Source organism: Chelon labrosus (assembly GCF_963514085.1).
Source record: "Chelon labrosus genome assembly, chromosome: 21".
NCBI lineage: Eukaryota > Metazoa > Chordata > Actinopteri > Mugiliformes > Mugilidae > Chelon > Chelon labrosus.
Window position 1 is genome coordinate 11,352,004 of NC_140354.1, and position 17,597 is coordinate 11,369,600.

The 17,597-nt window shown below is 43.7% G+C and overlaps 2 protein-coding genes across 6 annotated transcripts; both read left to right on the top strand.

The window, feature by feature from the left end:
- The first annotated feature begins 1,014 nt into the window (after window positions 1-1,014).
- Window positions 1,015-5,031, top strand: LOC311506494 (mediator of RNA polymerase II transcription subunit 15-like). Its single transcript, XM_084570471.1, has 6 exons — window positions 1,015-1,145; window positions 2,395-2,488; window positions 2,957-3,008; window positions 3,128-3,151; window positions 3,315-3,440; window positions 3,765-5,031. The coding sequence occupies exons 1-6, from the start codon at window positions 1,078-1,080 to the stop codon at window positions 4,043-4,045; spliced, it is 645 nt and encodes a 214-aa protein (XP_084426597.1). The 5' UTR covers window positions 1,015-1,077; the 3' UTR covers window positions 4,046-5,031.
- Window positions 5,032-5,335: 304 nt separating this feature from the next.
- On the top strand, window positions 5,336-17,454 carry med15 (mediator complex subunit 15). Of its 5 annotated transcripts, none has more exons than XM_084570449.1 (18): window positions 5,336-5,488; window positions 6,640-6,733; window positions 7,069-7,120; window positions 7,218-7,241; window positions 7,406-7,570; window positions 7,773-7,969; window positions 8,070-8,633; window positions 11,002-11,124; window positions 11,693-11,809; window positions 12,072-12,190; window positions 12,325-12,452; window positions 14,528-14,662; window positions 14,899-14,962; window positions 15,262-15,328; window positions 15,447-15,604; window positions 15,675-15,841; window positions 16,145-16,243; window positions 16,876-17,454. In XM_084570449.1, exons 1-18 carry the CDS (start codon window positions 5,421-5,423, stop codon window positions 17,010-17,012), a joined length of 2,478 nt encoding a protein of 825 aa, XP_084426575.1. In that variant the 5' UTR covers window positions 5,336-5,420; the 3' UTR covers window positions 17,013-17,454. The 5 variants fall into 5 exon arrangements, with proteins under 5 accessions (XP_084426575.1, XP_084426577.1, XP_084426576.1 ...); XM_084570451.1 differs by having other exon boundaries at window positions 11,714-11,809; XM_084570450.1 differs by having other exon boundaries at window positions 7,776-7,969.
- The last annotated feature ends 143 nt before the right edge of the window (window positions 17,455-17,597 follow it).

Below are 17,597 nucleotides of genomic sequence, written 5' to 3' on the forward strand. Positions count from 1 at the left end.
TTTTTTTTTTTTCCCCCTTTCAAACAGGGCGCGCGCGCAGGCAGGGCGACGATGGCGATGACGCCGATGTTGAATGCCCGCACGCGGCAGAAAACGGGACCATGTGACCGCGGGGAGAGCCTCGTGCCCCAGTGACACACTTTCCCGCCCTCCTCTGTGCTGCAGACACCCGTTTAAATCTCCGAGCACGTGGAGCCGCCGATGCTCTCCACTGGGGATTGTGGGAAATGTAGGCGAAGCACTTACTTTGTAGTCCAGCAGAAAAGAGGAAGATGTTGTACACTATTTTAACTTTGTCTAATGTTTTTTTTTTTTTTTTTTTTTTTTACAAATGAATCAGCAAAACGTTATAAGTATTTAAACATATTATTTTTTTTTTATTTTTTTTTGTAAATACTGTGTATTTAAAAATATAGTTTTTTGTTTTCCTATCTATCTATCTATCTATCTATCTGGTCTACTGGTCTACAAAATTATCACTCCACAACAAATATTATAAATAATGTAAGGAAGTGTTTAGAAAATACAATACAATACAAAAATAACACAACATTTCTCCCTTTTAGTGCACTTTTTTTCTTATTTTCGGGTTTTTTTTTTGTTTTTTGTTTTTTTGTCGGGGCCAGGTAGCGGGGGATTTCCATATGCTTATACAAGTTTGTTGTGTCACCATCACTGTATCTTACAGCCTTTTTACAAATAGTACAACTTGCTGTCGTTTAGTTTTCGGCCTGAAAATACAACCAAACAGCCCTACTCTTTCTCTCTGCCGTTCTCCTGCTCCACCTCTGCGCTGTGTGTAGTGTGCGCTGCTGCTGGCCAGTAGCTACAACAAATACACGGTGGGGGGCGAAGTGAGCCTGCTCTCCTCTGTGACAGCAGAGACAAACACAGTCATGTCGAATCTTTAATGAAACGAGAGAAAGTGAAACTTAAGAATGGAATTCGTTACATTCGGATCGATCCGCCCATTAAACTCTGAGCGGAAGAAGGAAGAGCAGAGAGAAAACGTTCAACTCTTACAGTAGACGTTCTCTGGTTAAAGGATTCCTCCCAAAAAAGAAAACAACCTCTGCCATGGACGTCCCCGGTCCGGACTGCGACTGGAGGAGCCCACAGTTCCGACAAAAAGTCGTGGCTCAGATGTGAGAAATTTTAGTTCTTTGTCTGTTCTCTTTAAAGAGAATTCAGTGTGTCAGTTTCCGTTAGCCTCGCGATCTATAGGCGACCGTTAGTTCGGCGGCCAAGATCGACAAACAAGTTCATTCATTCATCTTCTGTAACCGCTTGTCCTGCGCAAACATGGTACGAAAGGTCTCCATCCAGGTTATAAAACGGCTCAGGCCGAATTAAATATAACTCTGTCAAGTTTCTTTTTTTGTTGTTAGTGCTGATTAGTTCAACCTGCCGTTAGAGTTAGCTCTCGTTTTAATTGATTGACGTCCCCGTAATTATATTTGAATGTTAACGCTGTACCTATAAGTGAAATAACTGCACTGTATTTTTTATATAAAACGAGGTAACGTTATACTACTGTTTTCACACTCATTGAAACAAGGCTGCTTCATGTTCAAGCTTCAGATTTAGTTATATGCTTAAAAAAATATATTTTTTTACTTATATATAGCCTATTATATATATATAGGCCTATACTTAAATACGTGTTCGCCATTAATTCATTATAACATACACAACTCAAAATGTGTATTCTGTAATCAGGTTTATTACTATAATTTATGCCTATACGACCTAAATGAATTGTACAAAATGAATTACATACATTTTGTTAGTAGCATTATTAGCTATTCAATCTAATCCGTTGATGCAGCCAACTATCGCGTTATTTAGTCACTAACGTTTTTTGTAGTCGTGTGTTTATAGAAATTTAAACATTAGTTTTATTCAGTAACAATAAAATACATGTAGACATGCTGTTTTTATACATTTGTCATGTGTGACATGATGATGTGTGATGTGACAAAAGTGTCAAAGCAAAAATGTGGCTTTACGTTGTTTACTACAGATGTGTAAAACATGACTGACAGCTGCCATGTTCATTATCAATAATCTTGATTATTGATTTGTTTTGGGGCCACAGAAGATCAGAAAATTCTCATCCCAGGCTAACTGTCCAAACATCCAAAGGAAGATATTGATTTGTACAATTATATTCATTCTTTAGAAGCTAAAACTTCTTAAATGTGCTGCAGTTTTTACAACCAGACAATCTCTGAAGTCGTTTATATAAAATTAAATGCAGCGCTACTAACACAAAGTGCTACTTTGTTGACAGTTAAAGTCCTGCACAGTAATTACAGAGGGAAATGAATTGAAGTTATTAGACTGTATTTCCTATGTAAACATAATGCGTGTGACTCTTGTGTTTTCCTCCAGTGAAGAAGCGAAGAGGAAGGCCGGAACTGCAAACACCGCGCACAAATCCGGCACTGACATGGAGAACGACATTTATGTCAAAGCCAAAACTAGAGTGAGTACTGACGGCAGCGAAGACGAATGTAACTAGACTGATGGCAGGTCAAAAATGCTTTAAGAAGTCTTCCTGATAGAAAACGAAGCCACTCACAATGCCACTAAGCCACTTTTGCAAAAACAGGAACCATCTGATTAATTCTTTACTTATGGATATATTTGATCTCACTCTGTTAAAAGATATATTACAGTGTATGAATCTGTGTTGTCATTTTGTTCTTCTCTGTGCTTGTCTAACTGACCTTTGTTGATTTAAAAAAATAAAAATAAAACAGTCTTCATTCTTCTTTCACACATCAAAAGTTCAGGGCGAGTTCAAATATCTGTTTTGTAATGGCACATGTGTCAAGATCATGTTGATTATGTATATTACAAGGGTGATTATTATAACTATTGTGTCATTATAATATTACAGAGATATTGACACAGACAACAGACAATTTAATGTACATTCTCTCTTTTCCAGGAGGATTATTTATCTCTGGTGGCAAGGCTGATCATTCACTTCAGAGACATCCGTAAGTTAATTCTCTCAGTTCAATGGTATAAATAACAAATATAACACATAATATGAACTTTGCTTATGTTGTATTTTGAGTGAGGATCAGACTTATTGATCACTGTGTCTTCTTTCCAGATAAGAAGGCTCTGGGAGGTCCAGGTGAGTCAGTGTTTTGTCCCTGTTTGCTCTTCTTTTTATTTGGGTTTTCTTTGCGGTGTTCTGTCCTCTGCTGGATCTGTCACTACCAAACTCATGGCGTTCATGATTTCTGCTGTGCATGTTGGAGCTGCTTAATATTGTCTGTTGTCTACCCTTCTGCTAGATCCCATGAATGCCCTGACCAGGGGACCAGGCACCATTGGCATGGGGCCTCGCCCCACCGGGGCTCCAGTAGGTGGCATGGGAACCATGGGGCAGATGGCTGGGGTGGCTGGAAAACCGCAAGACAGTGAGTGTGTTTCCTCCACGTGATGCTATATGTCTTACATGTATGTATTGTTTATGCCCTTTTATCCTTAAATGAGCTGCCCAGGGATGCAAAAAGAATTTCAGCACAAACTGACAAATAAAGTTGTATCGTATCGTATCGTATGTCTTCGCTGTAAATGCGCATCTTCCGTGGATGCTGAATGACATATTTTGGCGTCAGAGTTGGTCTTATTTTCAGTCACTGCTTCGGTATGTTGTGTGTTTGAGACTTCAGAGTCTTTTCAGGCTGGTTCTGGGCGGTGCACTCAGTCAGTCCTTCAGCTCCTTCTCTTTGATTCTGCAGTAAGAGGTCCAGGCCAGATGCCCATGCAGCCCATGGTTCAGCAGCAGTTCCAACAGTTCCAACAGCAGTTCCAACAGTTCCAACAGCAGTTCCAACAGTTCCAGCAGCAGTTCCAGCAGTTCCAGCAGTTCCAGCAGTTCCAGCAGTTCCAGCAGTTCCAGCAGCAGTTCCAGCAGTTCCAGCAGTCCCAGAAACAGCAACAGCAGCAGAACGGCATGCAGCAACAGTTTCAGGTGCAGCAGCCGCAGCAGCAGCTGGGGGCGCAACAGCTGCAGCAATAGCACCACCAGAACCATCGGCAGCAGCACCGCCAGAATATATTTGAACAATAATGAGTTTATGCGTTTGATTTTTCTTTTTAATGCTTTGTATCTTATTACTTCAGCTAAAGAACACAGTTCCTGCATTAATAGAATAAACTGAAATTACTCCATTACTGCAATTTTCTGCATTAAAATATCAAATATTGGATGGCAGAGGTGGAAAGTAACGAAATACATTTACTCACGTTACTGCATTGAGTAGTTTTTTTGTGTATTTTGTATTTTTCAAGTAGTTTTTAAAATCGGTAATTTAAATTTTACTTGATTACGTTTTGAGTGAAGTATTGTATTTCGGTACATTACAAATCCCATCCGTTACTGAGTAAAAAAAAAAACGTTGACTAACGAAAACCGAAAAAAAAATCGCGCCCGGAACCACGTAGTGAGTGACGTATGGTCAGCATGTAGGCTACCACTACCAAGCGCCAAGTCTTTCTGTAGGAGATTGAGAACGAGATGGAGGTGGATCAGAAGAGCGACGACGGTTCAGAGACAGTTTGATTGACAGTTGATTATTTGAAAAAGTTTTATGGGAGGGTCAGAACTAAAATTGCACATTATACCTTTCTAAGGGTCTTACATGTCATGTGTGACATGTGTTATGTTGTCATTACATGTGTATACATTTGTATAGAATTTTATACATTTGTATAGATTGTTCTTTAATTAAAAACTAAACAGTTTTGGATGTATGACCCCTTGTCCTATTTTCACTACATGGGAGAGATCCCCCGCCCCGTTCTACAGGTTTTTTTTTTTAAATGTAACTAAGTAACTTTTACTTAAAATACATTTTAAATTAGCTACTTATTACTTTTACTTGAGTAATTTTTCAGATGGGTAATTTCATTTGTACTTGACTAATATTTCATCCAAGTATTGGTACTTTTACTTGAGTACGATATTTTAGTACTTTTTCCACCTCTGTTGGATGGTATGATGAGTTAAGATGATGGGATGCAAAACAACCACAAAGAGGCACAAAATAACAAAAACAGCACCAAGATTAACACAGCAAAGAAGAGACAACAGGGAACTTGAGTAGGTGCAAAATACATCCACAACATTAGTTGTCATGAGTTTGTGTCTATTTCAGTCTGTGTGTAGTCGGGGGCCCCTTCTGTCGGGGTCCCTCGGGACGTCCAGAGTGTCTCTGGTTTGCAGCTGCCGCAGCGTGTTTGGCCGTTCCGTCCAGCAGGAGGCGGTAGCGGTTGTTAACAGAGAGCAGCACAGCAGCCGCCATTATCCTCTGAGCGGAAGAAGGAAGAGCAGAGAGAAAACATTCAACTCTTACAACTAAAATCCTCTAAAAAAAAAAAAAACAACCTCTGCCATGGACGTCCCCGGTCCGGACAGCGACTGGAGGAGCCCACAGTTCCGACAAAAAGTCGTGGCTCAGATGTGAGAAATTTTAGTTCTTTGTCTGTTTTCTTTAAAGATAAATCAGTGTGTCAGTTTCCGTTGGCCTCGCGAGCTAGGCGAACGTTAGCTCGGCGTCCAGGAGCGACACGTCTAGCCGTTGGTTAAACAAAAAACGGGGAAATTAACAACAAGTTGTCAAAAGCAAATTTGTCACGGGTGTGCGAACATGTCAGAGCACATAGCGCGAAAGGTCTCCATCCAGGTTATAAAACGGCTCAGGCCAAATTGAAAATAACTTCTCTGTCAAGTTTCTTTTTTAGTTGCTAGTGCTAATCAGTTCAACCTGCCGTTAGAGTTAACGCTCGCTTTAATTGATTGGCGTTCCCGTGATTATATTTTAATATAAATGTTGTTAACGCTGTATACATAAGTGAAATAACTGCACTGTAATATATTTTTTTATATATATAAAAACGAGGTAACGTTATAGGCTACTACTGTTTTCACACTCATTTAAACAAGGATGCTTCATGTTCTAGCTCCAGATTTAGTTATATGCTTAAACAATAATTATACATCTTAAATATACGTGTTTGCCATTAATTCATTATAAAATATACACTTGACAAATGTAAATTTGTATTCTGTAATCATGTTTATTACTATAATTTATGCCTATACGACCTAAATTAATTGTACAAAATGAATTACACAAATTTTGTTGATGCAGCCAACTATCGCGATATTTAGTCACTAACGTTTTTTTGTAGTCGTGTGTTAATAGAAATTTAAACATTAGTTTTATTCGCTAACAATAAAATACAGACATAGACATGCTACGGTTTTTATACATTTGTCATGTGTGATTGTAAAGATGTGACAAAAGTGTCAAAGCAAAAATGTGGCTTTACATTGTTTACTACAGATGTGTAAAACATGTTCGTTATCATTAATCTTGATTATTGATTTGTTTTGGGGCCACAGAAGATCAACTGTCCAAACATCCAAAGGAAGATATTGATTTGTACAATTATATTCATTCTTTAGAAGCTAAAACTTCTTAAATGTGCTGCAGTTTTTCACAACCAGACAATCTCTGAAGTCGTTTGTATAAAATTAAATGCAGCGTCGTGAATTGAAGTTATTAGACTGTATTTCCTATGTGTGTGACTTCTTGTGTTTTCCTCCAGTGAAGAAGCGATGAGAAAGGCCGGAACTGCAAACACCACGCACAAGTCCAGCACGGACATGGAGAACCACGTTTATGTCAAAGCCAAAACTAGAGTGAGTACTGACGGCAGCGAAGACGAGTGTAACCAGACTGATGGCAGGTCAAAGATGCTTTAAGAAGTCTTCGTGATTTTGCCAAAAAACAGGAACCATCTGATTAATTCTTTACTTATGGATGTATCCATCAATTTCAGTTTCATCTGACTCTTCTTTCACACATTAAAAGTTCAGGGCGAGTTCAGACGTCTGTTTTGTAATGGCACATGTGTCAAGATCATGTTGATTATGTATATTACAAGGCTGATTATTATAACTATTGTGTCATTATAATATTACGGAGATATTGACACAGACAACAGACAATTTAATGTACATTCTCTGTTTTCCAGGAGGATTATTTATCTCTGGTGGCAAGGCTGATCATTCACTTCAGAGACATCCGTAAGTTAATTCTCTCATATAATACATAATATGAACTTTGATTATGTTGTATTTTGAGTGAGGATCAGACTTATTGATCACTGTGTCTTCTTTCCAGATAAGAAGGCTCTGGGAGGTCCAGGTGAGTCAGTGTTTTGTCCCTGTTTGCTCTTCTTTTTATTTTGGGTTTTCTTTGCGGTGTTCTGTCCTCTGCTGGATCTGTCACTACCAAACTCATGGCGTTCACGGTTTCTGCTGTGCATGTTGGAGCTGCTTAATATTGTCTGTTGTCTACCCTTCTGCCAGATCCCATGAATGCCCTGACTAACCTGACAGGGGTTGGAGGGGGCCCAGGCACCATTGGCATGGGGCCCCGCCCCACCGGGGCTCCAGTAGGTGGCATGGGGGCCATGGGGCAGATGCAGATAGGCCAGCATGCCATGGCAGGGGTGGCTGGAAACCCACAAGCCAGTGAGTGTGTTTCCTCCATGTGGTGTGTTTGCTGTAAATGCACATCTTCCGTGGATGCTGGCTGCGTCTTAATGACATATTATGGCGTCAGAGTTGGTCTTATTTTCGGTCTCTGCTTTGGCATGTTGTGAGTTTGAGGCGAGGCTGGTTTCTGGGCGGTGCACTCAGTCAGTCCTTCAGCTCCTTCTCTCTGATTCTGCAGTAGGGGGTCCAGGTCAGATGCCCATGCAGCAGATGGTCCAGCAGCAGCAGCAGCAGTTCCAGCAGTTCCAGCAGCAGCAACAGCAGCAGAACGCCTTGCAGCAACAGTTTCAGGTGCAGCAGCAGTTGAGGGCGCAACAGCTGCAGCTTCAGCAGCAGCAGCAGCAGCAGGCCCAGAACCAGCAGCAGCCGAATCAGGTATGATGCCCTGATAGCACCGTTCTGACACTCATCTTATCTTGACACTCATTGAACTCACAGTTCAATCTAATCCAGTCTTTGCTTTCTGTGCCTGCAGATGCATCAGACAAGGATGCTGCAGCTCCAGCAGCAACATGCTCAGGCTCAGGCCCAAGCTCAGGCCCAGGCGCAAGCTCAAGCGCAGGCCCAAGCACAAGCCCAAGCACAGGCTCAGGCCCAGGCGCAAGCTCAGGCCCAGGCGCAAGCTCAGGCCCAGGCGCAAGCTCAAGCGCAGGCCCAAGCACAGGCTCAGGCGCAAGCCCAAGCCCAAGCTCAAGCTCAAGCTCAGGCTCAAGCCCAGGCCCAGGCCCAGGCCCAAGCGCAGGCTCAGGCTCAAGCGCAGGCTCAAGCGCAGGCTCAAGCTCAGGCTCAGGCTCAAGCTCAAGCCCAGGCCCAGGCTCAGGCTCAGGCCCAAGCCCAGTCCATTCAGCACATGGTGCAAGTGCAGCAGGTTCAGGGTCAGCCTCAGGGTCAGTTGCCTCCACACTCGCAACAGCAGCAGCTACCCGGCTTGGTGCCTCAGTCTCTAGCTGGACAGATGTCATCGGCCCAGCACGTTTCCATCAACCAACTTAGCCAGCAGCAGCAGAAGCAGCCGGCGCTGAATAATTACAATTTCCAGGTGAGACAGACGTCACTGCATATGTCCATGTTTGAATAGGTGCAGCTTTAAAGGAGGAGTGGGTGTGGCTAAATGATTTACTTTCTTTTATAATGATCAGAGGCTCTGTAACTCTGATTAGCATTGTGTTTCTGATCTTCAATGTCTCCAATAGAACAAAAATTTGATACAAATGCCTCCAAAGTGTATTCTAACCACAGCAGGTGTCCAGTTGGCTTTGGACTATAGGTGAAAGATCAGTGTGTAATTATTGTTGAATGCTGTCCCAGGAGACAAGTGAGCTGCTGTTGTGTTCAGACACGTTGACCAGGATTCCATCCTGGAGAAGAGCGCTAGGAGTATTTTGCACCGGACACGCTCTGCAGTTACGCATCGAGGGAGTGCTTAAGGAAGAGTTGGTCTGTCACACCGTGAGCAGCAGCTGGGACGCATCACAGAAAGCGTCGAAGCCTCAGCAGCCCTCAACGAACAGCAGCTCCAACAGGAAGCGACCGAACACAGACTGATCCAGGGTGTGCCGACTCCCGTTCATCATGCTTGAACGGCGTGTGGTCCATTACCTCAGTGCTGTCAGAGTTGTCTGCAAACAAGATGGCTGACCAAGACTTAGACTTAAAGGACAACTCCGGCGCAAAATGAACCTGGGGTTAATAACACATGTGTACCGAGTTCGACCGTTCTCTGGTATTTGTTTTCATGTATTTGTTTTGTTAGTCAAATGTGACCAGTTTTCTTGCAAACCGCTATTTAGCGTATAACGCTAGCCTTCGGGGCACACCGACACATAAAAAGAAATCGCTATTTCTATGCCACTAACAAGGCTCACAATATCACCACACTTACACGGTAGCATAACCAGGGTCTCTACATGTAAACCGAAGCATTGAGAACTTTGCAAGTATACAGGCAGTTTATTAAAAAAGGAACACAGTACCGTTCATGTCTGGCTCGCATATCCAGGCGGGCGCCATCTTGGGGAAACTGAACTGTCTGGGACGTGAACCTGAATCTCGCGTGAAACTTTGTTGCCGGAAGAGGCGTTGTACACGTGAAATATGATTAGGCGTGTTCGACTTCATGCAGATCTGCGCAGATCTGACTTGACGTGATGCATGCTGGGTTGTTCATGCTCATAGACCTCGAATATGATTGGTTAAAATGAGCTTCGACTTCAAGAGTTTGCAAGAAAACTGGTCACATTTGACTAGCATGAAAACAAATACCAGAGAACGGTCGAACTCGGTACACATGTGTTATTAACCCCAGGTTCATTTTGCGCCGGAATTGTCCTTTAACAGCAGCTCGGTGGAGAGTCACAGAAGATCTTGTTTCAGTTTTGAAGCCCACGGTCACTCTTGACAGAGTTACTGTCTCAAGGCAGCACTGCCTCTCTGCCTTTGATCCTCAATATGAACTCACGCCAGACTGAGAGCAGCCACTGAAGCACTAAAGGCCAAGCTCACTGCAGAGTTTGGACGTAGTTGGGATCTGACAGGGAGACCTGAAGGCATCATGTGCATGCATGTAGCTGCTATCCTCAACCCGCGCTTTAAAAAAAACCAAACTCATTCTTAGATGATGTGCAGTGTTAAATGAAGCGATCGCAAATCTGTCTGAGAGTGTTTCTCAGATCTGCGATTAAGGCCCAGAGGAAATGAAACTGGAGGAAACTGAAACTCCTTCAGGAAAGAACAAGGATGACGAGAAGAAGGAGACGGCCACGCTGATGAAGATGTCAACTCCTGATGAAGATGTCAACTCGTGATGAAGAGAATGGGATAAAGGCATACTTATTGGATCAAGTAAAAGCTGACAAGAGGGCCTCTGTAGTGGTGGAGAAGAAACAAAGAGTGCTATCGTATATCGGTTCGACAGCAGCTAAGCGTTTGCCTTGTATCTCCTCCACGTCAGCACGGCTACTGTAGCTCAGACTCAACAACTTGGAGGTGGACGGACTCCAACGGCATAAAGGCCAGAAATATGAGACTGCAGTGGACACGGGCTCTGTAACACTGGACAACGGAAGATTGGTACCAAAGACAAACTGGTCCTCTCTATCCATCTGATCTGAATCCAGTAAAGCACCCTCAGGAGATTGGCAGCATGAATGAAAGGAAGTGATAAATGAAGCCAACAAGAAGGTTTCAACATCTCATCAAGAACTAGAGTTAGCATTATGATCCTAATAGTGTTTTTTATTTAGTAGAAAATGTCACTGCGATTCAGCCTTTTGTTATTTGTGATGGTTAGCAGCACGGAGCCTCTTTTTACTGGTTCAGAGACCGAAACACATCCTCACCTTTCCTTCTGCTTGCATGCTTTGCCTTCCTGTGTGTGTGTGTGTGTGTGTGTGTCTGTGTGTGAGCAGGCTCGTGCAGCCCTGCAGCAGCAGCAGCAGCAGCAGCAGGCGCAGCAAGCGGCGCAGCAGGCCGCCGCTCAGGCGCAGCTCAATGCAGCCGCTGCAGCAGCGGCCGGCGCTGTACCTGGACAGGTGAGACCACCGCAGACTCGGGTGCTTTGTGTGCGTCAGCTCTAAATCAAAGCACACATCAAACATCGTTGCTCGGTTCACCGGTTAACCAGGAGATGACCGGCCGTGTGGAGGTTAGGGTTAGGGTGGATATTTTATTTGATCAGGGTGCTTGATTGGTTTACATATATTTGTAACCATATATTTATTCTTCATGTATCTACAACATGTTTTTAAATAATAGTCGTTGTAAATAATAAAACCATCCACACCATGACATTTTAATCAGAGAAATTTGCCAAACCAGGATGCAAAAATGATTCTTAAATCCAAAACTGGTTCATCGATCATCAGAATAGTTTCCCAGTTTCTTTCCTGAACTGCTCGACTGTTTGGAAATAATAAATCATTGTAGGTTAAATCATCTCTGTTGGGTTTCCATCACTAAATGATGATTTCCTTGAACTGAAAAAGCAGAAACCTGTTAGTGTCGTAGCTTAATGAATCCAGGTGTGTTCTGCGGTGTCTTGTCTGCGTCCTCTCTGCTCACGTGTCATCTTGTGTCTCTGCTGTGTGTCCTCGTCTGAAGCTGGTTCGTCCTGTGATGCAGATTCCCGCCCGGCCGCCTCGAGCTGCCCCGAACCCTTCTATACCTACTTCAAACGTTGCTGCTGCTGTGGTCGGAGGACAGACGATGCCACAGCAGGTATTGATTTCCAGTCTGGCCTCTGACCTCCACCTGTCCACGCTGTGCTTCTGTCTGTCAGCAGCTTTCCATCGTATCGTCCTATGTGCTCTGGAAAAAAAACCCTGTAGCAGTCAGGAGAGTTTTATTAGTGAGATTTCCTACAGTGTAGAAGTCTTAAGTAGTTGATTGTGTATTGTAGAAAGTCCAGACTGCAAACTTCCTGCCTGCCCTTACAGGAGCTGTACTTTGCCTCTGATTGGCTCATTTGTCTTCCTCACAGGTACAACAACATACCATGATGTCCTCACCCTCACCTGGTCAGGTCCAGACACCACAGTCGATGCTGCCTCCTCCTCAGCCATCACCCCAGCCCCCGACCTCACAGCCCAACTCAGCCAGGTACGACAGAAAAGATCCCTCTCTTGACCGCCAGTATTGACTCCTTCTGTCTAGAAAATTGTCCTCACCGTCCACCAGAAACTGGGCTTGTCCTTCCACTGATGTTTAAACCATCTGCTGTTTTCTGTCTCCAGCTCTGGTCCCACTCCGTCTCCAGGAGGCTTTCAGCCCAGCCCGTCCCCTCAGCCCTCACCGGGCTCCGCCACCTCCAGAACCCCCCAGAATTATGGAGTCCCCTCACCTGGACCGCTCAACACTCCAGGTAACACACAAACAACACAGCAGGTAACACACCAACAACAGTCCATGTAACACACCAACAACACACCAACAACAGTCCATGTAACACACCAACAACAGTCCATATAACACACCAACAACACACCGACAACACTCCAGGTAACACACCAACGACACTCGATGTAACACACCAATGACACTCCATGTAACACACCGACAACACTCCATGTAACACACCGACAACACTTCATGTAACACAGCAACAACACACCAATGACACTCCATGTAACATACCAGCAACACACCAGGTAACACACCGACAACACTCCATGTAACACACCAACGACACACCATCAACAGTCCATATAACACACCAACAACACACCAACAACAGTCCATGTAACACACCAACAACAGTCCATGTAACACAGCAACAACACACCAACAACAGTCCATGTAACACACCAACAACAGTCCATGTAACACACCAACAACACTCCATGTAACACACCGACAACACAGCAGGTAACACACCAACAACACTCCAGGTAACACACCAACGACACTCCATGTAACATACCAGCAACACACCAGGTAACACACCGACAACACTCCAGGTAACACACCAACGACACTCCATGTAACACACCAATGACACTCCATGTAACACACCAACAACACTTCATGTAACACACCAACAACACACCAACAACACTCCATGTAACATACCAGCAACACACCAGGTAACACACCAACAACACACCAACGACACTCCATGTAACACACCAATGACACTCCATGTAACATACCAGCAACACACCAGGTTACACACCGACAACACTCCAGGTAACACACCAGTAATATTACAGGTAACACACCGACAACACTCCAGGTAACACACCAACGACACTCCATGTAACACACCAGTAATATTACAGGTAACACACCGACAACACTCCAGGTAACACACCGACAACACTTCATGTAACACAGCAACAACACACCAATGACACTCCATGTAACATACCAGCAACACACCAGGTAACACACCGACAACACTCCATGTAACACACCATCAACAGTCCATATAACACACCAACAACACACCAACAACAGTCCATGTAACACACCAACAACAGTCCATGTAACACAGCAACAACACACCAACAACAGTCCATGTAACACACCAACAACAGTCCATGTAACACACCAACAACGCTCCATGTAACACACCGACAACACAGCAGGTAACACACCAACGACACTCCATGTAACATACCAGCAACACACCAGGTAACACACCGACAACACTCCAGGTAACACACCAACGACACTCCATGTAACACACCAATGACACTCCATGTAACACACCAACAACACTTCATGTAACACACCAACAACACACCAACAACACTCCATGTAACATACCAGCAACACACCAGGTAACACACCAACAACACACCAACGACACTCCATGTAACACACCAATGACACTCCATGTAACATACCAGCAACACACCAGGTTACACACCGACAACACTCCAGGTAACACACCAACGACACTCCATGTAACACACCAGTAATATTACAGGTAACACACCGACAACACTCCAGGTAACACACCAACGACACTCCATGTAACACACCAGTAATATTACAGGTAACACACCGACAACACTCCAGGTAACACACCAACGACACACCAACGACACTCCATGTAACACACCAATGACACTCCATGTAACATACCAGCAACACACCAGGTAACACACCGACAGCACTCCAGGTAACACACCAACGACACTCCATGTAACACACCAACGACACTTCATGTAACACACCAACAACACACCAACAACACTCCATGTAACATACCAGCAACACACCAGGTAACACACCAACGACACTCCATGTAACATACCAGCAACACACCAGGTAACACACCGACAACACACCAACGACACTCCATGTAACACACCAATGACACTCCATGTAACATACCAGCAACACACCAGGTAACACACCAACGACACTCCAGGTAACACACCAGTAATATTACAGGTAACACACCAACAATACTTCTCCTGCTGCCCTCAGGTAACCCCAACTCAGTGATGAGTCCGGCTGGAGCCTCATCTCTGGAGGACCAGCAGTACATGGAGAAACTCAAACAGCTCTCCAAATACATTGAGCCGCTGCGGCGGATGATCAACAAGATTGACAAAAATGAAGGTGGGTCACGCGTCCTGCTCACATGGCCTTCTTACATCAACCAATTTTTAAATACATCATTGCATTTGTACAAACTGAAGATAGTTCTCTGAGGAAGTGGTCACGATCGAGTCCTGATCTTTTCTGTCTTCATCTTGTGCAGTATTAGTTATATATTTATATAACTTACAAGACGTATTGAAGGCCAAAGATGGACACTGGATTTTGAATAAAAACGGATGTTTTGTTGTTTTCAGACAGGAAGAAGGACCTGAGTAAAATGAAGAGTCTTCTGAACATCCTGACTGATCCAACCACCAGGTAAAACCCTGTCCTCCCCACAGTTACTTTTGTTGATTATTTTGTAATGTAAAGTTTCACATGTTCAAAACAATTGACATCAAGTAAATTAAAAAACGGCTTTTTCTGCTGCTTTTAAAATCATAATCCTAAAACTCGCTAAAATTAGCTTTAACATATTAAAGTTGCATAAACAAGATAACACCAGGATGTGTACACATTGTGACTACATGTTGTTAGACATGATCGTCTCAAATCCAGAGCAGCTGTTTGTTCAACACTTCCTCTGATCATTTCTGTAACTGTCCTCTGTCCTGCAGGTGTCCTCTGAAGACGTTGCAGAAATGTGAAATTGCTTTAGAGAAGTTAAAGAACGACATGGCCGTGGTACAAGTTTTCTCATGTTTCCTCAGTCTTCTTTTTAACCGTTTCATATTATTTAAAAAGCTGTTGTTTCAGGTGAAGGCATCTTTTAAAAGAGTCTTGTGTTGTGTTGTTGTTTCAGCCGACCCCCCCACCCCCTCCAGTTCCCACCAAGCAGCAGTATCTATGCCAACCGCTGCTGGACGCCGTCATGGCCAACATCCGCTCTCCAGTCTTCAACCACTCTCTGTACCGAACCTTCGCCCCCGCCATGAGCGCCATCCACGGACCGCCCATCACGTAGGTTTTCCCTCAGATTAAAGCCGACTGTTTTCTATCTCAGTGCTTGATGTATTGATCTCCTCTTCAGGGGACCCAATGTTTCCGGCCGGAAGAGGAAGCACGAGGACGACGAGCGGCAGACCATCCCCAACATCCTGCAGGGAGAGGTGGCTCGCCTCGATGTCAAGTTCCTGGTCAACCTGGACCCTTCATTCTGCAGCAACAATGGCACCGTGCACCTTGTCTGTAAACTTGGTGAGACTGCAGAGCTCTGACCGATCACATTAAGGAAACATGCTGACAAATATGACTAATAACTATAGCTTTTAGTTTAACACCTGTTCTTCCGTGTTAATTATGTAGTGATGCCATAAATAGATCAAATGCAGCAGGTTAAAATAAACTCATAAAATACAAAGGAAACACAGAGGAGCAACTATATATTGGATGTTCCCATTTTTCTAAGTAAATGTTTCTTTGCTGAAATAGACGCGCTTCGATCGATCAGTCAGATTGTGGCGGCGGGATGCTGAACTGTTGTTATTTGTTCCGTTTCAGACGATAAAAACCTGCCCAGCGTTCCTCCTCTGCAGCTCAGCGTTCCTGCTGACTATCCCGATCAGAGTCCGTACTGGGCTGACGACGGAGAGCAGTACGGTGAGAAACCTCTGCTTTGCACTCAGACCACTGCTCCATTTATACTGTACTTAAAAAAAAAAAACAACACATCAGTTATGGTTTTATATAAAATTTGTCTGTCCGTTGTTTCAGACTGAAACAGCAAAACCTGTAAACATTTCTAATGAGATCAGCTTCTTCTATCGCTACAGACTGTTATCAACTGTACAAGGCCAAACCAATAAAACTCATCAATAAACATGATCTAATGCAGCAGCTGCAACAGATCAACTCTTCTTTTATCTGTATGAATTACTGGTCGTTAAAGTTACTCAGACTTAGTGGCCCAAATGAAAACCTGAAAGTCTTTCAAAGTGTAGTTTAATAATGACGCTGACTAAACAGCAGCAGTTCAACTTGATCAGTCTTTATGCTCTGGTAACCAAGACTAAGCAGACTGTGGATGTTTATGGACCAACACCAATAAAATAAACCTCAAGAGTTCAGATAATCAGAAATGCCATTTAATTTAAAAATCAATTGTTTCGAGTGACAGATAAAAACATTTTAGAATGAATTAACCGTGACCTGCACAAGATAAATATCTGGTCGGTTTGGTTTGGTTTGTACTTAAACTCGTGTGTTGTAAAATGTGTGTTTGTCTCCTTTAGGTGCGAACAGTTTCCTGCAGACGGTCCACAGAAACATGACGTCCAAACTGCTGCAGCTGCCAGACAAACACTCGGTGACGGAGCTCCTCAACACCTGGGCTCAGAGCGTCCGCCAGGCCTGCCTGTCCGCAGCCTGAAGCCCCGTCCCGCTGAGCTCACCTGCAGCCACAGTAACTGTCAAACTGTTTCCATGGACACTACAGATTGACGGCGCTTCAATCTATACGCAGTCCTGCGTAAGGACCGTTGAAGAGGAAACTGTATCACTTGCGTACGACTTTATTCCTCGTGCATTCTGGGTAATTTTTTTGCCTCGTTTTCTAACCTGCTGCTCACTTGAGTCGTCGGTCGGAGACTGCGCCCGCTGCATTCAGAGGTCCATTTGACAGACAGCAGATCTGATATGTAGACATGCATGTTTCTGACACAGCTTATATTCCGCTCCCTGAATGCATCACGAGCGCGTTTCCCGTTAGGTTAGAGGGAACCGGTTTCAGCTCTGCAGACATGAAGTGAAACTCACAGGTTTGTCTGCTATGTAAATGTTTTTCTATCATTAATAAAATCTGTTCAGTTTCAGTTTTTCAACCCGTGAATTAGTTTGTGACTGAATCGACACCGACACTTCCTCTGGTTGTTATACCTTCAAGAGGAAAGCTGAATAGACCTGTCAGATTAACGACAGCTGACTAAAAGAGAAGAAGACACATTCAGATCATTTT